At 37.3% G+C, this 23,009-nt stretch overlaps 1 protein-coding gene across 8 annotated transcripts in view; it reads right to left on the bottom strand.

Moving 5' to 3' along the window:
- The window catches only part of OSBPL3 (oxysterol binding protein like 3), a 127,615-nt gene that overhangs the window by 13,786 nt on the left and 90,820 nt on the right, over nucleotides 1–23,009 (bottom strand). For 7 of the 8 annotated variants that reach the window (XM_065665872.1, XM_065665876.1, XM_065665875.1 and 4 more), the window contains 14 exons: nucleotides 21,014–21,130; nucleotides 20,769–20,822; nucleotides 20,446–20,559; nucleotides 19,513–19,683; nucleotides 16,615–16,741; nucleotides 15,692–15,795; nucleotides 15,459–15,551; nucleotides 14,680–14,836; nucleotides 12,146–12,276; nucleotides 9,287–9,394; nucleotides 6,698–6,832; nucleotides 5,924–6,017; nucleotides 2,560–2,810; nucleotides 568–705 (listed from right to left, as the gene is read on the bottom strand). In XM_065665872.1, the coding sequence (XP_065521944.1) occupies nucleotides 568–705; nucleotides 2,560–2,810; nucleotides 5,924–6,017; nucleotides 6,698–6,832; nucleotides 9,287–9,394; nucleotides 12,146–12,276; nucleotides 14,680–14,836; nucleotides 15,459–15,551; nucleotides 15,692–15,795; nucleotides 16,615–16,741; nucleotides 19,513–19,683; nucleotides 20,446–20,559; nucleotides 20,769–20,822; nucleotides 21,014–21,130 (1,794 nt within the window). The remainder of the gene's footprint in view (nucleotides 1–567; nucleotides 706–2,559; nucleotides 2,811–5,923; nucleotides 6,018–6,697; nucleotides 6,833–9,286; nucleotides 9,395–12,145; nucleotides 12,277–14,679; nucleotides 14,837–15,458; nucleotides 15,552–15,691; nucleotides 15,796–16,614; nucleotides 16,742–19,512; nucleotides 19,684–20,445; nucleotides 20,560–20,768; nucleotides 20,823–21,013; nucleotides 21,131–23,009) is intronic. The other variant, XM_065665879.1, reaches the window with a different exon arrangement.

Here is a 23,009-nt window from a genome sequence, read left to right on the forward strand (position 1 = left end):
AAAAAGCAGCCTTTGTACTGATTTATTCATAAAGACTCAGACCTTGACGTACACATCCTTCACCTACTAGGCTGTGGTACCAGATTTGAAAAGCTTAGCCCACAAAGTACTTGGATAGAAAGCAGAAATATTCATGGTACCACAGAAAATACTAGTGGTTGACTGACTCACACAAGGGATATATTTGCTATCAAAGAAGACATTAAATAGGTGAAGATACAGTACACACAAAAGAAAATGACAAGAATGTGAATGCAGTCATGATCAGATTTCAGCATGGGGAATTGCACTCTACTTAAACAAGTTATCTAGTTACTGGAGTAGGCAGCCTGCCAGCCTTTGCTGTTCGAGTGTCAGCTGTTGGTTGTTATGCTCCATCCCAGAGTTAGCAGAGTTTCCTCAAAATACAGTTTCCTTCATGTATAATTCTGCAATGTCCCTTGAGTTTTGCTGGGCTCGGGTTAAAGTAGTTTTGTATTTTGCTATTAATTCCAGAGGATTCCAGCCATGCATTTAGAATTAAGTAGTGTATCAAGTAGCAAATCTAAGGGTTGCAGCATACAATACCTGTTCCGCAAAGAACTGGAAACCCTTATCTTCACGAATACATTCATAGGTTTCTCCAAGCACAGGATTAAATGGCTTACTTCCAGCTCGGTAGTAACTGGAGGCATATGCAGAGACTGCAAATGCAGCTATATACACCTGGGAATAACATATGTGGAATTCTGATTAATTCATTTCTACAGCCAGGAACAATTTTTTTCTATACATTCTGATTTAACAGAAGAAAAGAAAAATTGGCTCATATCCTGACCTCTGATTCTGTATTTTTCCCATCATTTGCAGTCTACGAACATGAATGCCTCTTGCAAGTTAAGCACTAGCTCACACATTAAGAGAATTGAGTTTTCAGAAAGTCATCCAATGGTCCAGGGATGGAATTATTAAGGTCAAACACTGCAAATTTAATCAACGGAAACCAGCATTTCTGAAACCTGCTTGAAACAGTTCAGCATTCTGCAACAGTCAGAGCAGTAACCTTAAAAATCACTGTTAAATTTTGTATTATAACTGGCTTTTATAGCTATGGTCTGTGATTCTATGGATCTATCCACTATCCTTTTCCTAAACATGGCACAGGAAGTTGGTTTTCACCAAGTTTGTTATTTCTAATGCAGTTTGAGTTGAATTGCCTTTTACCTACTGTGTGCTATTACCTAATTATGAAACCGTTCATGATTATGACTGAGACACAGGTAACCTTCCCAAATTTTTGCAGTCAACTCAAGCGTAATTCCTCCTACACCTGAGGAATTAGAATCTGGGATTGTTCAATTAAGGTTTCTCTTGTACCATTTTTCTCATTTTAATTCCCTTTTCCCCATCTTCTGAAAGTGTAGATGCTCTCCTTTCACAATTTCTCAAACTGAATCCACTTCAGAATGGCTATTTTATGAACTATTGCAATTCCTACGCAACAGCTAGCATTAGTTTTGCCTCAGAAATTTTTCAAAGGCAAAGAATACTTCAGCCTGAGGTAATTTCCAGATGCTTGGGTGTGGGAAGGAGGGAAAAGGATTCTTTCCATTCCCGTATGAACAACTAACTTCTGCTCATTTCCTTTTCACATATGTTCTCAAAAGAACAAGAAAAGCTACACAATGAAAACCTCAGGAAATATCCCCAGTGAATACTCACACTGTCTTGAGAACAGACAGCAAATTGTAACCCTTACAGTGTCAGAATTGAGCAAAAGGCTTTTCAAACAGTGTTTATAACATAACTATTTACATTCATTAATAATCTCATGTTAAGATATATTGATTTAAAAAGGCTTAATTCAATTTAAGGGACAATCTATAGCTTCCATTTAAGAGAATTTAGAGAGCTTTTAATTCTTTATTTATGGGCTTACATATTAAGTAGCTCTTGTGCACCTGGAAGCAGAATGATTGAAATACATTTTTCTCTTGTTCTTTCGCCAAATGCTGAATTCAGGGTTCTGCACTGACAGAAGGTGACACCATTCCTGTACCCAGCATACACTCACATGGATCCTGAATGTTTTGGATCAACCCCAAAACTTCACAAAACCAGTTAATGAAACAAATGGAGCTCATTTAGTCAATAGAAAGATATCACAGTAGGGTAGGAATGGAAGATCCACCACAAATGTGTTACCAGATTAGACAATCTTAAAAAATAAAGGATATATTGTAGCTGTCACACTTAAGAGGGAAGTATGTTAGTCCATGGTCCCCCCTAATCTTACAGAGTAGGAGCTGCAAAACAGAACTAAATTATTTCTCTGTTTAACCTTGCAGGACAGCAAGGTACTTGAGGAGAGAGACTTCCTGACAAAGCAATGGAGATCATGCAGAACAGTAAAAAACGGTGGGTATGTAAGTATGTACTGACAGATCTTTGGTGAGTCTGCCTTTCGGCTGGGAGAAAAAAATGGAACAGAACATCCTCACTTCTTTGGCAGACTGTTTTTACATTTAATCTATTCTAATTATGTTGAATGTTACTAAATATTTGGAATAACATATTTACCATCCGTTCAAATGGGTTAGGCGTATGCGCTGCTTTATCTAGCAGTTCGCTGTACTCCAGCTCCTCACAGAGACGCTGAAGGGTGTTAAGTGGCTCATTTAATTCAACAGGCATGGCCACTTTGGAGAGATCCTTTCCTATGTTATTTCTCAGGATATTCCACAGGCTGATGTTACTTGTATTAGGACATGGAGCTGGTAAACATGTTCTCCGTTTAGAATTGCATCCAATTCCACTTTCAGAAATACAGTCTGAAAAGGAAGGAAGTGGCACAACAAGTCAATTCACTGTTTACTTGGCTTGATCCCCTTTGCAAATATATGTTAAAAAGCAAACATCTTTTTTCTGTCAAAAGGTCCTTCCACCCTCACAATTCATTCAAGTATTTCATTTGTGGTTTGAAGATAGGTTCTTATTAAAAAGATAAATTTTAGAATAAGATTTTAAACTTCTGTATATTAACTGTGGTAAATGCCAGGTACAAAAGATACATTAAAAACAACCTCCCTTCCCCTTAAAGGCTATAGGAAACGCTTAGACTTTACATTGAATTTGAAAGAGTAAATACTATAATTAAGTTGTAACAGAGATGGATTCCTATCTGTTTCAGGGACAGAAAACCTCCCTCCTTCAGTTAAGCCGACATTTTGCAGAAGGCAAAACGTATGTTACTGTTCCAAGCATAATAACAGTTCCTACCTATCTTTCTCTACTTTTTTGAATACTCCTAGCAGGGAAATTTATCACACCATGGATGTATATGCAGGCTTTTCCACAGTGCTCCCCATAGCACTTAGCATTTAAAATAGCTTTAGATATACCCACATGTTGGGGGAGAAATTGACTCTTTTAAAGGTGGAAAAGCTGATGCAACTGTGGACCTATGTGTTTGCTGAAGATATAAAACAAAAAAGACTTGCATCAAGAGTCCTTGACATGAATATCTGAAGTCTGTGTTACCATGTCAAAGCAATTGGAACAGGATAAATAGTTCCAAGCGTGCCATAAAATGATTTGTCAAAGGATCAAAATGGAGCTACAAGCTTCTGCAACAGGCATTAGTCTGAAGTGATTACATTGCTTAACTGTGCATCAGTCTCATTTCAGAGGAATACAGTTGCCACTATAAGAACGTATTTTATATCTTTCAACATCCTTAGAGGCACTTAGGAAGCTCCTGATCTAGAATTAGTTACCATCTGGAGACATTCAGGTGTCAACCCCTGTCCTCACCTGGCTTTCCTCACACAGCTTTGTTTTGGGAGGAGTTAAAACAGCACTGGGCAGCACTGCACTGCACACGCCAAAGAATCACTGCCCTTAAACGCATTATTTCAACCAGTATTTCCTCTGCTGGTCCAGCAACAAGCATGATACCAGCAGCGTTTCCGAAGTGACTGAAAACACAAGGGCTAACTTCTCCACCATTGCCATGTATGGCTCATGCCTCAGATGGAAGTTTTCAAGTGAAATCAACAGCCTTAAAGTTTTGAGGAAGAAGGTTTCCATCTTTCCTGCCCCTCACAAACTAAAAGTCTTAATATCACATATAGACCAGTTACTGTAATGAGGACAGGTGAACTATTTGCAGTCTACTGCCTGTCTCTTTCTTTTTGCATAAAAATGGCATGGGCAGTTCGGATAACAAAAAGAAATCTACCTGAAACAATTATACTGTTAAGAGGTTGGCTCCTATACCTCCCTCTTGGAAGAATTTATTTAATAACAGAACAGACCAAAAAGAAGGATGTTCCCTCAGATACCTCAGGAATGAGTGCATCTCTGGAGAAGGAGGTAAACACAAAAAATTTCTCCTTGCTCAAAAGAGCTCTCCAAAATGGGATTTGGCTATGCCCTTTGACAGTTTCTGATTAAAATATTATATAGAATATTAATTGAATGAACTACATATTCTGGACCAGCCCATTAATTAGGGTAAACCAGTGACAAAACAGAGTGGACAAACAACTAATGTATTCAGAGACCATATTTTTCTATCCAGTGAAGTTTGCCCACCCCCCCATGAAAAGAAAAGCCCATGCAGTTCTGGTTTGCAAGAGCTGTGACAAATAGCCAGCAATAATACTGAAGGAGATTAAGACATCTGACCTCCAGCTAGACTCAGTGACTTTTAAGGCCAGACTGGACTATTATCATCATCTGGTCTGACCTCCTACATTACAGTAGCCAGAGGATTTTATCATAATCCCACAATCTATGGTTCAGCTAAAGCCCTGTAGGAGAAAGACATCCAGTCTGGTATTAATGAGTGGTAGGCTGCCCAAAGCACAGAAATATCAAGTACCAGAAGCATGTGGTGGTGCTGCTAATACACAAAAGCTTCAGTAATAGTCCGTGTTAGAGAAGATGAACAGCCACACTGGCACAGTTTTCTAAGGTCCAGATTGCGAGATAATTCAATCTTTAATTTTTTACTAGCTTTCAAAAAAAGGTCTTAATTGTAAACAGTCACAGAATACCACAGATCTCCAGATACATCAAACTACGCAAGTACATAGGGATCCACTGGTCCTTTGAGATGTTCAGGAAACAGCTGCTGGTAAGAAATCACCATTCAGCATTTGTGAAGATAAATATATATAGATATAGATATATATCAGTGTGTATATATATATACATATATATATATATATATATACTGATAAAGCCAGAAGAACACTGTGGTTAGCTGAAGGGAGTTGAAGGCACAAAACCGATTAGTTTGTTATGACCAATTCTTTTCCCTCTTTTTTTGATTCTGTCTCTAATTAGCAAGGAAGTTTAATAAACATAAGTTCTAATAGGACTATCATGATTAAAACATGCAAAAAAGAAATCCTTATGGTCATACACCGGGCCTGCCAGTGTGTAATTATTCTCAAGTTCCTTTAAACACTGAGTTCTACTAAAACCAACAGATCTTGCAATGCGGTGGTTAAATTGCAGACTGAAAAAAACCCAAAACCAGACTGACATGAAGAAAATTACTTTTTGCAAAAAAAGGGGGGAAAAAAAGCAAGTAGCTAGGCCTTGCTACTTTGAAAAATCCTGTAGCCATGAAAGGAACTGAAAAGGAGTGGGAGTTGCCCCAAAGAAGCCAAAGAAATACATGCTTCTCTGCTGATACAGAACCACCATGCTGCTTAGTCAATGGTACTCAGGCTCTGTTATGCAGGTTAATCAGAATGTGCTATTCTAAACCAATCTGAGGCTGTAAGAGAAAAAAAACCACAGGCTGTTTACATCTCAAAACCTGTCATATCAAATAATTTCTAGCAAGAGAAGAAAAAAAATCCAAACAAAAATAAATAAAGTTCTCATAACATGGTGTAATAAGCATGGTGCAATAAAACACTGAACTTACCTAAAGTTTGTCTTTCATTCTCTATGTCATTGCTTAGGTTATCTTCTGAGACATTATCACTGATATCACTTACATATGAGTCATCATCTGATACCTGAGTGTGTGGTGGAGAAATAAGCAAAATAATCACTCATTACAATAATCCCATATACACATGAAAACTGTTACTTTCTGCTGCAATTGTTATTTTAATGGATTTGAACTATTTAAGATGTGCTTCAGTATCAGAGGAAAGTACTAAGAATTTCTAAGAAGACAACTGAGTTTGGAAGAGATCACCATCACTGAAAATTCAGCTATCCTTTTAGTGGAGACATGCTTCATCTTCTTGGCCCCACAGCTAAGTAGGCTTTGCTCATATTAGAAGCCAAGGTTTTTATGAAGTCTGAAACAGCTAAATGAGCTAGTAAGTTTCAGTATGCATGACATCAGCCCCAAAGTACCTACAGGTACCAGGAGGACAGCTATGAATATATTTCTACAATACAATTTCTTAAGCACCTGTATAACGACTCAAGGCAGACAATATATGCAATTTCTGCATACTAGCTACTTAATGGCCGTTTGCCTCAATTGCATTTAAGACTTCTCCATACTAATTATTACATTTTACTGTGAAGATACAATGACACCAAATAAATACAGGCAGCATATTAGCTTCTAAATGTTTTGAAAATTGACATTTTCTGGCAGTCATCTGATGTGCAGTTAGCGCTCAGGTCAAGTAGCCGATAAGAAACTACATCAGAATGATATCAATCTCAATGCTCAGACCTCATTTTCTGAAGAGCTAGCAGACAGTAGGACTTCCTGTGCATCAAAAAATTCTGTGAGAGAGTCAGCTATAGAGAGTCTGCTTTCATTGGAGACCTGGTGAACCAGAGCTCTGCTCTCTTCTCTTGAATTTTCCTGTTTGAAAGAAATAAAATGTTTGAGAAGAGAAGCACAACACATAGCATTCAGACATGCAATTCCAGTCATTTAACTTAAAGGGCTGTAAAACACTGGGAGAAGATTGCACATGCTCCTCTCCAATTTAGTGAAAGAGCATGTGTTTCAAAGAGGGATTTAAAACCAAAATAACGTAGGATACAGGGAAGAAAAAGAGAAGGAAAAAAAGCCCCGTGCATATTCAATACATGGCTTTTGCTGCTGCTGGCCTGTTTGACTGCCATGGAGATCTCGGTAACTCCTCCCATGGAAGCCTTACAGATCACTGGCATAAGCAGAGTCCCAAAAGGTGGCCTAGCAAAGGTGGGATGACCAGTGAAGCTTGGTTTGTTTTACAGATGCAGTAAAAGAATCAGAGAATATTGTGTGCTACCGTTTTCCCTGGTAACTCCAACAATGCTAAGGAAAAGGACTAGCTGACCCAAAGGAGTGTAATAAGCTGCTCTGAAGTTTTTCTGCATGAGATGCTTTACTAACTTGTAACCATGACTGCCCTATGGTAATTCTGCAGGAGGTGTAGTGGTTTACTTTCAGAACAACATAATGAGCATTCTGACAAGCCTATAATCAAACCGACAAATCTTCTTTCAAAGCTTTTCTGCTGGCAGATTTTACTATAGTATGGCATGTTATTCAGTATGTGCTAATAACGGTGAGATGGTAACAAACCAAACTGCTACCTTACAAAAGACTTTTTTTTTTTGATGAACACTTCTGATACAGCAGCAAGAAGAGGAACCTCAGCATTGCCTCAGCGCTGCCTTAGCACTGCCTCTTCTGTGGGAAGGCACTTACACTAGCCTACAAGTTAAAAAAAAAATCTTACATATGTGGGCATTGCTGCTGGGAATGTTTCCAATAGCATTCTGAATCTGAGAAGGAAAGTGAGCAGGAAAGGCTCATAAAAGAACACCAGGTTTTTATATCTATCTCATGAGAGCTTAAGGTTGTCTTCTTTCATGTTGCCACCCTGGCATGATGAACAACAATATAAACTGCCCAATAAACAAACTAAACTTTACCTTACGCAAAAGCTTGGGATACTAGTTTATATTGCTTCATTTTTCACAGGTCTATCACAGCACCGGATGTATCACTTAGAGCCAAGTTTTGTGCAGTAGCCCTGTCTTCTTCACAGCAGCACTGCTGGATCTCAGTCCTCCCACAGACGTAAAATGAAACTTCTCCAGTATAAGAAATTTCATCCTTAAGTTCCATCCCAAACCAGGGCAGAAGGAATTTGTGAATTGAATCTCTAAAGAACATTTTGAAAGCTATTTTTGTTGTGTGCATACTGCATAGAACAAGTATCAGAATCTATTATCATTGAAAGGACTCCCACTAAATAAGGAAATAAAGAACTCCTGAAAGTAAAAACAACAGATTAATGCTTGTATGGATAGCAATTTAAGCGTTGCTCACATTCTCATGGGATTAAAAGCAGAAGGCATTAGAACAATAAACTACCTTAAAACTACCTCAAATAGGAAGAAAAGCTCCAACAACCGCCACCAAAAAAGCCCTGAACAGCTAAACATGACCAAAACATAGCTCTACTAAAACAGAACTAAACCAGAAGTGAACAGACGGAATGACTAAACGGTCTTTAAAAATAAAAGGAAATAATAAGTTATATAAAATCCCCAGCACTACATCCACTCAAGTTCTAATTTATAATACAACTACAGCAGAAGTTTCTGTAGAAGTTAACAGTTAGGAAAATCCATCAGAAATAGCACAGTTCTTGCTTCCCTCACTAGCACTATTAACACCTAGATCCCATGAACTATAAATATACCACATTCACCTGCATTCTGCAGCAAGCCAAAAAGTGTCTGAAAAATCAGTACATCTCCAACTGGCTAACTGGGTATGTAGAAGACTCCCTGTCTTCACACAAAGAAAACTAAATGGCAGAAAGTGCTCTTGTACATCTCGTATTTTTGATCCTTTCATGGAAATGTCTGATAGTTGTTCTAAACTTTACATGATCCACACTGGTAGCCACTGGTTTGGGCTAACAATATCTAAACAGGCAACAGAAAGTAGTACTGAAGTTGAAAGTTAACAAGGGAATAAAGGGGAGAGAAACAGTAGTAAAAGAGTAACAAGGCAGCAGCTCTGTTCATGCTGAATGGGAAGCGGGCAGGAGGCAAGGGAGAACACCAGGAACCAGTAGCAAAAAGCAATGGAAGTGTGCTCAGGAAAACTGCTCACAAGGGAAGTTCTTTGAAATCAAATATTACACAGTGCATCATCAGAAATGACTCAACCACGAAAGCGGACTCGTTTTACTAACACAATACACCATAGCGAAGATGTTAAGAACAGGACAAGATGCAGCTGTGCAGCACTGTCTAGGTATAGGGGCTTGAGGAATACACATCACTGAAAGAGGAAATCCATACCTACCTTCACCAAATCTGGACTTGATTTTGCATTAGATGCTGAATCAAGGATCATAGATTCGGCATGTATTCTGCATAACCGGTCTTTAAGATCTGTGTTTTGTGCTATTGCCTGGAATATTTAACAAAAATATTGGGGATATAAAGTTCTCTCAACTAATTTAAACTTGGCTTTATTGTGTAAAAAGGGGCTCAGTGCAGTATAAAAAACCACTACTGTATGATTTTTTACTGGTCCAGCAAATCATTTATTATAAATGCTTCAAGTCTTGCTCGTCTCTAAAATTAAAACTATTTTTGTTCAGTGTGAGGGAAAAGAAACATAAATGGAGGAAAAAAGCCAAAGTTTGCAGGGATATTTCAAGTCAGCAGGTTATGCTAGCTGATTTAGCAAGTTATAAATGAATTTTCCTCATCTTTTTATCTTTTCAAGCTCATTTCCTATCTCCAACCCAGCCTCTCTCAACATTAAATTCTTACTCTTGCCACATGCAAAAACGTTTGATTTTCCCATCAGTCTGGTATACTGACAGTTCCCTTTGCCTTCCACTGACAGAGAAATAAGACTTAAATTCAGACAGGTATGGTTTGTGTCCTCCCAGCTTGTAATGGCAATGATCAGAATAAAAAGCCTCTATTGCAAACTTGCGTTTGTTGTATGTTATTTACTCATGCTGGGTGCATCTGATGGACAGATGTCAGTTAGAGTAGACTTGTAGGCAGAGAATGCAACCTTGCCCACAATGAAAGTATCTCTGAAAGAAAAGACTGGGTTACTAATCTTGGAACAATGCTGAAGACTTACTGCCCATTTTAGTGATCTGAAGCTACACTAGGACATGGAGAACCTGCTGTTTACACATCCACTTGTCCCACAAATGCTTCTGATGTTGACAGTAATTTTTGTTGGAAATAGCCTTGAGGACAGGAAAGACTGTAACCTCAAAGTAGTCATGGAGGGGAGAAACTAATTTCCGGCTTTACATATTTATGGTCTGAACTTGACACACAAGCATGTATCACTTGTGTGTCAGGCGTTCAAGTGGACAACATTGTATTATACCAACATCAAACAAGTGGGAAAAAATATTTACATAGCTTTCCTGTAATAGCATCTTCCAATTTTCATTGTTTGCTACAAAGTGTTTTCTTCCTTCTATTGTCTTCTTCCTGCCTCCAAAATAAAAATATTATACTTTTCCCCACTGTATTTGGTTTTCTTGGACTTTGTGTAAGTCAAGGTTACTATGAGGGAGAAGTGGAGGCAGAGATGCTAATTTTGTGGTGTTTTATTCACTTTAAAATCTGTTCACTTCTCTTCCTCTGCCAGGCTGATGACAGCAAAACAGACATAAGCTTCATACTTTTCAACCTGTGAGTCTGATACTTTGTTCCTCATCTACAGAAAACAAACTGAAATGAACAATAACACTAAATCAAAGTCATCAACACAGGACTCTCTTGCAATAGAAATAGAAATATGTCAAGTTTACTATATCTGTGCTTCCATATGTCTTCAAAGGAAGCTTATTCCTTTCTCCTACAGGATCTCTGCTGCACAGGGTGAGAAAATTTCTGCTGGCATCATGGCTTTACAGAGCTGCAGGCTAAGAATAGCTCTCATGGGTGTTAACCTCTGTTGAAACTGCCAAGGTTCACAAATGACTTCTAGATGGGCTACAAAAGGCTTATTAAGTATCAGATAAGACCTAAAAGCATGAATTTTGTAAGACATTTAAACGATGAAGATGGACAACAGAATCCCATCGCTCGGAATAAAGACTTCATGCTAAGCTGAGTGTTCATTGAGTTCAGAAATCTTTAAAACAGACTTTTTGATGTGAGGCAAATAACACTGAAAACACATAGGTCACCTATTCAAACATCAGAAGGTGAACATCTGAAAGCCAGAAACAAAGAAGTGCAAGTGAGTGAGTATAGCTATTACACAACAGGTTTCAGCTTTATCTAATTCCTATAGACATCATGGCCTCTAAAGGTCTAGGCAAAGAGGCATGTTACACGCTTTAAAACTGTAACCATATGCAGTTTCTGTAAAGCAAAGGGAAGTTTTCATACTGAAATAATTCTTTAATGATCTATATCACATTTATCAATACCAGAGTCTCCCCTGACTCTGATTAGGAATTTGCAACAAATACTGAGATTTTAAGACCATGGTAATGATGGCCCTCATTGCTTTGAAATCAGATCACTGATTCATACATTCAAACAAGACCAACCTAAAAGTTCTGGTCTCAACTAATTACAAAAAGCACACCATCCAAAAACCTTTCTAAAGAGCACAATCTTCGGTCATTTAGAACTCTGTCCTAACAGCTCCATTACTGCTTTTAAACAATTAATTGGACGCCAATACTAACACGTATTTGAATTTGCTTTGCAGTGTCTTGGTGTAGCATAGTGAAGCTCTAGCGCATTAGAAGGGACAGCTGAGTGCTTTCAGTCACTCTCACCTTTATTTTATGCCAAGTCATACAGTGCCGCTTAGGAAAAGAAAAGGAAAAAAAAAGGAAACCCGCAAACTACCAGAACTGACTGATTAAATGGTGCGTGTTTCAAGAGAAAGCAGACTTACCATTACAGAGCAGCCTTCTGTTTCTTAACATTAAACACTACATGTTATATTGTATACCAAAATTAATCTATCAAACTTCAGTGATTTCACAATACCTTTAACATTTAGGAAACAGTCTTTGAAAAACACCATATATAATAACATACTATGATTCAATACTGAAAATTCTAGCACAGAACAGACACTAAAGAAACAAACTATTGTGAAATTTTAAAGTAGTATCTGACAACAATGAAACTTGCTGAACTTCAGCATGTCACTTACAGATGTTAAGGCATTCTTCAAGCCAGCTATTTGTGCAGATGGAGATGAGGATGCATCGTGCTCCAGCATCTGCTTCATCTTTTCCCTCTCTGTAGATATAGTGCTGAAAGCTGACCTCAAGGTGAAGTAAACTAGAAACATTAAAAGTAAGTTAAAACCAACTACCAATTGTACACATACCAACTATATAAAACTTCAATGAAACATCATTTATGGTGACAGAAACAAGAATTTACATTGAGAGATCCAGAGTGGGTCACTAAAACCAAGTAATATTAATGAAGGTTATAGGGTAGATTTTTTAGTAGGAGAAATGTTTATGGTGAATGCTACCATGTTGACTATATTAGCCACAGTCAAAATTACTCTGATTATTTGTGACAGATGGTGACAAAGCTAACTAACCACATCTGCTCCTCTCTTGCTTTTGTTCCCCAATTAGCTTGCATCTTCAGATGGTCATGACTCTACTCCATATTCCTTTAAGAACTCCAGTGGGGAAGAAGAGAGGGAAGAAAAAAAAGTAAAATAGAAAAAAACATATCAAAAAGCATCTATAACATATACTGTGCCACAGCTATGGGGTTAGCAGCTTCCCCACAAGCAAATCAACTGTGGTGTTGCGTTTTGTTCTCTCTTTTGAGGATAAGAAAAATGTCAGCTCGTTAGATGATTTAGTCAGTCAAAGGGTCAGAGCCTGAATGTTGTGCTCATTACACTGCTATTTCTACTCCTGCCTGAGCCAGTATCACCAGCCTGAAACACTGAAATCAGACAACAGATCATACAATTTTTAAATCACTGGATTTTTAAAAGGGAATGCACTTTCCTTAGGGTTTTTTCTTTTGTTGTTTGTGTTTTGTTTTTACAATTAAAACATTTCCTCTTTTCTTTAACCACAAGGAATAAAAACTTATTGGAGTAATATTTATTTATGTAGGATTTCAACATTCATCTAGCTGGGGAACTAGAGAATTTCCGAGGGCCTAATCAAGCCTTCCAATACAGTTACAAAAACTGCCAATGCAAAAATGGGGATATAAATGCCAATGGGAAATGGAGATATAAAATCTGAGCATGAATTCACGGAAAAGGTAAAGAACAAGAAATCTCTTTTACCTCTCTCTTCTAATTATCCACTCTGAGTTAAGGCGAATCATCAATGCTTCATTAAGTATTTGATGTAACCTAATTTCCTCTTCTAAGAAAATATTCTTAAGGTATATTTCAACATTGTGAATCATTACTAAAGCTAATTCTCTAACTTTAACCTACTTGAAGAACTCTTTAACAGTATCACATGCAGGGGGAGGAAGATGTATCCGCTACAATCTATTGTAAGCCCTTCAGATATGGATGACATGACCCGAATCTTCAATGACCTTAAACGCCATTTAGTAAGTTGTCATTTACTACGTTAGATTTTTCAAGAATTATTCCACACTAAACTACTAATGTTACATTTTATTTAATTTTTATCAAAAGCCAAAGCAACAGTTTTCATCACTACCCTTTTTTGGAAGGTGTGTGATATAAAACAACTTTGGAAAAAAGTTATTAGTATTCTTAATAAAATGATACTGTATTAAATAGTACCAAGTCTACTGTCCCTCAAATGCGTGGGTCAAGCTAACCAAAGTTTCTGTCATGGACATTTCAGGTGAGATCATCTTGAGTAGGTGATTTCTTTGCTCTGCTTAACAGCAACTTGTCCAACTGTGCCCTACCCCCACTTCTTTTCTGTTTTTGGAAAACATACATCAGTTTTGACTATAACTGATTTTATGAAGTTTACGAGCCTGATACATTCCTTATGTAATGGAATCAAGATACATCAGCACCAGGGGGATAACAAGCAAAGAATGCCTATTGATAACATCAACCATTATGTTGTGCAAAAGGGGACAAAGCCAGTACTTCCAGAAGTCTTTCAGATATAAATGCTGAAATGCCTTTCCCACCAAGATCACTTAAAACTATTAAAATATTTCTGGTGTGAGGATGATGGAGCAAAGCACTGCTAATGAAAAATAATTTGGAGAGAAGGAACATTTCTAGTCAAGCTGCCCCTCTGGCTGCTTTACAGGGTATTCTCTTCTGTATTCACTAAAAATAGGTTACTACCATAGCAACCCTTGCATCACCAACAAATGTTGACTGAAATACAGTGAAGCACACCAAGTATAGAAACATACATGTGCTCATATACACACATATGCATGCAAGCACAAAAGAGTATAATCTGCTATTGTGTCTGTAGCAATTAAGTTTAGCATTTTTACCTTTTGGCAAAAAAATACAATTTAGGTCTTTAGCACATCAAAGAAAGTGCTGCCCTTTATTAAATAATATATTTTTTTAAGTGATGATTAAGATACTTTTTTCAAATGACTCAAGAGCTCAACATTTGCAGTTCCTCAAGAGAATTAAAAGCAGGCAGGGCATTTTCTGCTCTTTCTAAACATTCTCAGAGGTCACATCATTATTTAAATCATGATAATATACAGCCACGTACAAAAGACAATCTCATTTACCTTTATGTGCAATGTGAAATAAGTCCTCTTGCATTTTAGTAAATTCTGATGATGTTTCAGAGCCATCGGAGTAATTTTTCTCCTCTACGAAATCTATTGTAGATAAGTTTGGATTGGAAGCATGCAGTCTCATAGGGGCAGAAAATACTGAAGGCACCTGTAAGGAGGACAGCCATTCATGATGGTTTTACAAACTATAAAGGAAATTTCGAGTGTACCCAGCTGCGTTACGTGTTGGAGGCACAAAAATGGAAAAACTGTCAATTACCAATAGTCTTGGAAGTACATAGCATATGAAACCATAGATACGACTTTTCCCAAGATATGGTAATTGGAAATTCCACAAAACTCCAAGAAACAAGCTCTTTGAGAGCTGTAGCATCTGCTATATTATTTTTCCTCACTTACAAGTATCTACTCGCTTCCTCTCTGGATGCAAATATGTACAAATTTACCTGGAGAAATTACAAAAATCTGTACTGATAAAAAAACCCCAACCAACCAAACCAAAACCACAGCAAAACACCACCACAACCCTCCAACATTGGAGACAGGTTGAAAACATGAGTAAAAAACATGGCCAGTATCCTGAAAGTAACAGCACAAATCCTATTGTGGATAGCAGTAACAACATATTCATGTTTTGTCTGATATATTACCACTTAAAATGACCTAGCACTGGACACTACTTAAAAAGTGTTCATATTTCCTAAATTGGTCACACCCAGAAGTGATCAATAACTAAGATTTAGAGAAAGCTGAGCACTGACAGAATTTACCTGTAACATTCCTTTAGGCTCTTTCCCAACAACTCTGGATCGCCACCTCTTGTGTGTTCGTTTTTCCTTCTTTGGGCTTTCGAAAGGTCCAACCTTTTAACACACAGGACAAAAATAATGCAGATTGCCATAAAATCAGCAGAGCTGAGAATACATTGATCCTTTAGGATTTGGGGTTGATGGTTGGAATTGCAAGGGAAAACTTTTTTGGTTTTGTTTTTTAAACAACAAACCTGTATAGCATTTATAGCAGGTGCTGAGTATGTCCTGTGAAGAACATCCATGCTCTGTAACAGCTGGTTCATTTCCAGTAAGTATGTGTGACAGTTGGAGAGCTCTGTTTTGAATAAGAGAATATTTTCAGTTGCCCTAAAGTAACAGACATGGGGAAAGTTTTTCTCTTTGTAGGTTAATTTTGATTGTATCTAGCTTAAGTTATTCATTGACTAAAAGCACATTCTTAGACGACTGGCTAAAACGCTTGTATCCTTCTATCTTCAAGTTCAATATATTTAAATGCATCTATATGGTGTGTATAATGACCATGACACTTTATCCCAGTTGGTTGCAGAAAAATGTGAATAATGTGATAATTACTGCAGTTTGGGACTAGTCAGAGCTCCTCATGGTGAGGGTAACAATGCCATAGGCATCAAGACTCAATTGTACATTCAGATCTAGAGATGAGACACCCCTGTATTAGAGCTGAAGCTCACTGGTAGGTAGAAGTTTTACTAAGTGTCACGCAGACACTACCAACATGAGAAAGATCTTCGTGCTCTTAGGAAAAAATGAAAGCAGAAGGTGACTTTCAAGTACAAAGATTTAGTGCTTTGTCAAATTTTTTGGATGCTTCCCTTTTTTGAATACACTGCTTAAGAAAGTTCAAATCTTACTCCTGAAGGTGATGTTTGTACATAAAAGAAAATGTACTAAAATATATTGGTTCACTGAAGAGGTGCCCACAATTGATACCCCTACATTCAGATTCACTAGTCCTTCTGAAGATGAGTAGCTAGTTAATCAACAACCACCCCTTTCCTCCCACCAGCTTCATAAAAAACTCTAATGACCACTTAACGGTGTAGTACTCTCATTGTCAAGAGAAACTAGGGGAAATCTTAGGCTACTTTCAACTTTCTTCAAATATCATTACCTCTTGAGCATTTGTCCATGTCTTCAGAAGTCTGTAGCCAAGATGAAATCCTGGACTCATTACTCGAAAAGGAAAATGACAAGTTACCTCCGGCTGACAATGAATTCTGTTTGGTCAAGCTGCCTGCCTGTTCCAAAGAACAAATGAATTATTAAAAACCAGTATTTTAATGTTATATGCACAGATTTCAACAACCAACTGGAAGTCCGTGATCAGGACTGAAGGAATCAACACCATGGAAGGGAAAAAGCATATAAGCTAGGCTAGGTGTGCAGGCATTGAGCATAATGTCAGGATATCTAACATAACTGCTGTCCACAAGCAGTAAAGGAACCATAATTTTCTGAAAGCCAAATTTTGAGGCAGGGTAAAGTTCCACATGAGTTAAGTCAACTTAATACAATTAAAGCACCATATCTGAACAGGACCAGTTGGACGTTCTGTTCCTTCTCCAAGCTCCCCAAAGAAGCCCCAAAAGTAATTTAAATGTAACATATATATTTGTTGAAGCTGTTTTTCAGCAATGAAAGCAAGATATAATAGATGTTATTTAAAAATATTACTCCTCAAGATTGTATGACTTTAGCATGGATTTGGCTTGACAGGCCTTAATACACGTGTGGCCATACACCTCATCCCGGTAAATACTACCTTTTTACAGTATCTCAGTAATCGTTTTCAAACTTATCCACACAGAATCAAATAAAATGCACTGCTTACGTGATGTCATTCAGTCCTGTGTCAATTTATATAGTCAGCATGCAACAGTAGTAAGCAGCAATAAGCATACTTATTTTTAAACTATTTTTAAACTAATCTGTGTAGTTCAGCTTTTCATTCTTACATAAAGCTGTTATGAGCTTTAGTCATCTATATATATGTATTCTCAAATAGTAACCCTAGTGCCTTCAAAAGCACAAGTAAGCTGAATTTAAAGATGAGCAATTGTATCGGCATTTTGTGAAAAAATCCCGTATTTATCTCTTCAGAAATCTATCCCATATAGCCAACTTCTCCAGAACTCATATACATGAGGGGGATGAGCAGGAAGGAAGAAGGAAGTAGGCTTTGCCAAAAAACAGGCAGGAGAGTGTGTGTAGCTCCAGTTAGCATAGTTTTGCTTTTGATCAGCACGGCTAAGCTTTAGAATCCAAGAATTCCACATGTACATATGTGGATACATACACCTACCTGCCAACAGCAACAAAAACCAGATGTGAAAACTGATCAGATGTTTCTAAAAGCAAATAAAATGCAATGCCAAAATTCACTCTACATATTTTTCTTAAAATAACCTAACTGCTGGATTGATGCAACTAACATCAAGCTAGGGCTGGTGTAAATTGGCAAACTTCCATTTAGCTTCAGCAGAGCTAAGGTGATTAACCGCAGCTTAAGAACTATCCCCTTCTATTTTTCACATGAAAATAAGTAAGGCTTCTTTGCAGTGCAAATCTGGATTAATAAATTAGAAGTGAATTTCACGCCAAAGAAGAAATTGCTCGTTTCCTGACATTGAGCATAGATTTTAGATGTGGATCACATGGATGTTTTTTTAATTTTCTTTTTTTTTTCTTTTTTCTTTTTTTTCTTTTTTTTTTTTTTTTTTTTGTTTTCTGGAGAGCACAGGCATAAATATCGCAGATTTTGCAACATTTCACTTTTGCCCTGAATATTCTTCTCCCCTTCTATCCCTGCTGTCTTTTGGGAGAAAAGGACTGAAGGGTCACAGGCGGTTTGCCATTTCCTTGCAGACACAGCCTCAGGAGAGAGCAGGCTGTCAGAGACAGAGAGGTGCTGGCACCACAGAAAGCATGCAGACAGCTCTTTGCAGAGCAGCCCCATTACCTCAGGGTGAGTTGCTGTTCTTTCAGCTGCCCAACCAAACAGATCCCCTCCCTCTCAAGCAATAGCCAAAAGCCTTTCAGGCACGTTTGTGTTTGGTAAAACTCATGGACAGTTACAGGATAACACTACCAAAGTTACTAACCGCAGCTAGTGGGGAACAAGCTCACTCAGATCATTAAGACAAGTGAGTAACAAAGAGGCGATTGCTTAGGAGACACTCTGGAGTTGACAGAAACAGTCATTACAGTTATAGTAAGTAACACAGTATCATTAAAAAATCCATTATTCTCAAAAGAGATCACTGATTCTAAACTGGAACAGAAGAGCTTCTTTGGGCGAATGTCAGTGTCCAGACTCCTGAAGGTACACAGGTTGTATTCAGGCACAGATCTCTATCATTCATCCATGAGACTGCAGAGAGTCAGTTTTGGACTGAGCATTTGTCAGGTCATTTGTGAATCTTAGTCACAGACTTTACCTGAAGAGTACTTTGTCAACCAGATTCATCTAGATCCCATACCCACCTACAACATGGTCCTTGGATTGGTCTGAATAATGCTTTTACCTCAGTTAAAAAATATTAAAAGTGGCCACACGTGATGGCTCCTGGATTATTCCTATATATCCCTCAGTAGTCAGATTCATTAATGTAGAAAAAGATGTTTTATTAGCCAAAGGATAAATGAAAAAAAGGAGAAAAAGTAAATCAGCTGAATGCTCTTCTGTGGCCCAGAGTAATAGACACCAGCACATATCAGACAAATACTGAATGATGTCAAAAATTATGAGGATTCTAACTCAACATGAAGTTTTAAAAGTCATCATGAAAATACAATTTGCTGTGTTAAACAATGAGAGAATATTATAAGATCTGACAGCACCACAGAGAAAATGGCTTGGGAATAAATCAATAAATATTTCACTCTTGACATTTCAGATCATAACTTAAACCCCGCCACAAACTTGCATTATGCTCTTTACTTAATAAATATGAATCAGCCAATTTTAATCCCTGATGAAAGGTCTTTACTTATAAATCACAACTATTACCTTTCTACCTGGGGTAGAATCACAGAAACCAGGGACAGAGTCTGTAGTAGTTGACACAGGGAAGAAGAGATTATTGACGTCATGAGGAAACATGGAGATTTCGTTCTGACGGTACATCCTGTGATGACGAAGTTTTGCTACCCATTCATCAAACAGCTCTTGAGATTTCACCTACACAAAAATGCAGGGTTTATAGCATTCACATGCAAAATCACTAACAAAGAAACTAAGGTATTTTGTACTCATTAGACAGCTGCCCTGGCTGACCTTTATTGAATATCAGAAAAGTTTTTCTTATGATGATCCTACTAAAATGCATACTTACGCGCTTAATCATGACAGAAAATTAATCACAGGATAAAGTCAAGAAAAAGAGAAACTTGAGTTGGTATAGTTATGACTTCCAATGCAGAACACAACACTTAGCAACTTGTAGATAGAAAAAAACCCAATATAAATTTTAAAAACCCATTTACTTTGACATTTCTTAATTGCCATTTTTAAGGTTTAGTCAAGGTTTACCTAACTACAAATAGAAATTTGATTTTGGTGATGTATTTTAAAACAATTTATTTCACAAGGATAGATAAAGCTGCATATTTGGCAGTGGAAAACGCTACCTATAGATAAGACAAAGAGCAAGATAAAAGTTCTGTAAAAAAAAGTATTTGTGCAATAAGTGCTTCTGCTGAAAAAAGTGCTGGGTGAAAAGAGTGCTGCCAAATATGAGGCATCTTCAAAGTTTCTATTCAGAACAGGGTTACTGACTCTGGAACAGTACAATAAGGCCTTTCATGTTATAAATTAGTGTAAACTAGCCTGCTGAGACTAAAAAGTAGGTTTTTAGTGTAACTAACAGACCTCCACTATATACAGCTAATGAGCTAATGTTGCCATTTTGGGAGGAAGATTATAACAATCTTGAAGACCTACCTTCAGATGGTATATCTGCTCTTCTGTATCCAAATCTATACATTTTGTTGATTTCTTTACAGACATGACAGAAAGTCCAACATCAATACAGCCATGAAGCTTCCCTCTCTCTATCTGCAAAAAAAGTAAAAAGAATATAGTCACTCCAGAATGAAGCAAAAGGACAGATATTACCTGCTGAAACTGTCATTTCCCCCCCTTTGGCCTACTGTTTAGAACTGCTAAAACTCTATTTCCTATTGCCAGCAATATGGAATTTCTGTTACTTTGGATAAAGCAGTGGTTTTACTTCATAACAGCCTTAAAGGGTTTATCTCACTTACATCAGCTTGGCATTTAGAATACTTCAAAATCCCTCTGTCCAAAAAGAAGTATCTCTGTAAACAGAAATTCAGAGAATTAAAACCAACTAACCAAAACACCCTAAAAAACACCAAACAAAAACCCCTTCACACACACACACACACACACACACACACACACATTTATTTGGAGAACACTTTCTCTGCTCTTCAGTAATCCTTTTGCCACAAAACTATACCAAGTCAGATACACGTTCCTTTCCTACCTTGTGCCAGCCCTTCAAAGGCCATTTCCTCTTTTTCAGCAAGCAGCCCTCCTGCTTCTGTGGCTCCTGGGTACAATTCATTGCTCCCCGGAGTCCTTCTACAATCTCCCAGCTGTCCTGCTTAAACAGAAAATCCAGATGTAATCATATTTCTTCCAAAGAACAGAATTGTTAAGAGAGATTGAAGAGGAAAAAGGTCATAAATAAAATTAAAAAAAAAAAAATGCTGAAATCTAACCTTAGATTTCTCTACATACTTTTTTATCTATCTTCCCAGAGACAAGATCCTTTTATTTTGATATAAATGATATGAACCAAACAAAACACTGTTTATATGGCACCATGCTTCACTGAATGTATATGCTTACCAGAATTTTATATGTATATTTTTCTATACATACATACAGTGTGTAGCCACAGCCTAGTTACCATTTAGCATAAAAGCCCTTCTGCAAACAGCCTATGCAAAAAGGACATGTTTTGTAAGTTATGAAGCAGAAATAAGAGACACTGAAAGTTAAGACCTTTCTACAAAACTCCTTAGCCTATATTCATTAGCTCAAGGTTTTGTGTTTGGTGTGAACTGCAGCCTCCCTAAAGTAAAAATAATTAAATAAAAACATATAAAAAAACCCCTAGGGAAGTAACTCAAGTACCTATAAGGACATGACATCAAGGAAAAGTACAAGAAAAATAAAAACCACCCTGCATCAGAAACACCTCTAATTAAAAGAAGATCTCTCTTTTTGCCACGAGGAGCTCTTAAATGAAATACCCTGCAGCAGCATAACAGAGAAGAGAATGAATGTCATAGTATTTTTACAGTTCTTATTTATGGAAGGACTGCTAATGACAATGTGACCTGAGTTTCAAGAATTCTGATCAGAGATCTCATGAATTATTTATTGCTAGCTACCACAGGATTTAACAAATCTACAACTGTGGACAACTGACAGGAAATGTCATGTGCCAGAGCCATCCTTGTATATTTGAAAAAGACAAAATACTTTAACATACAGCATTTAATGACAAAAAAGGACAAGTATGAAACACTTTGAGGAAAACAAAACTATACCAGGTAGGTACTTGTGGTCCTCTCTGCAAGAAACATAGGGAACTATTCTCAAAAAGAAATTGCCTGACAGAAAACCTTTCAAACAAAAATGAAACAAGAACCAGCAAGAGTGCTAGTTGTGCTCATTTATCCATCTCCAGAGTCCTTAACACTCACCCCTGGAAACCTAGAAAAAATTACATCAGGTGATACGCTCATTACTTGAGTAACAAGGCATAACGGCAAACCATCTTCAAAAAGACATTCATTAAACAGTTTAAAGAATGTGACCTCTTATTTCACCGCATTACTGGTGGCACTCCACTATTTAATTATTCTTTTCCCTTGCACTGCACTTTATAGAACAAACCATAAAGTTGCTCTGCTTCCCTGGTTTGAGTTCACCACACACCACCAGTGGAAATGTGGGGCTAAGCAGCTCCTGTCATTCAGCATCCTACACACCACCCAGTGATGTTCTGCTACCTGAAGGTAAGTCAACTCTGCGATTGTCCTAACTGAAATTGTTATCACAACACACAAATTCTGCCCCTACAAGCTTGGGTTTTATCCTTCTCAGTTTTGTAACTCCCTTGAGTTTGAGAGATATTTTGACAGCTACTTAGATACCCTTACTTCTAACCAATAATACTGAAATCATATTTTTCCTGTTGAAAATCAGAAGTCACACTCCATAGTCTTTATGTAAATATTAGACCACTAAATAGTTTCTGCAGTGGTCTTGTATTTCTTTTCCCCATTAAATACTATTTACTAACCCCTATATAATCACAAGGGCTGAGACTTATTATGACAGAGAGCCTCTTTAAATATAATCAAATAAACTATAATGCTACAATTTACATTAACTTTAGTAATAGCTCAGCTTACTCCTGCTTAACTATCCACATGTGGATAAAATCTCATCTCTTCAGAAAATAC

The sequence above is a fragment of the Lathamus discolor genome, chromosome 2, assembly GCF_037157495.1.
Source record: "Lathamus discolor isolate bLatDis1 chromosome 2, bLatDis1.hap1, whole genome shotgun sequence".
NCBI classification, from domain to species: Eukaryota; Metazoa; Chordata; class Aves; order Psittaciformes; family Psittacidae; genus Lathamus; species Lathamus discolor.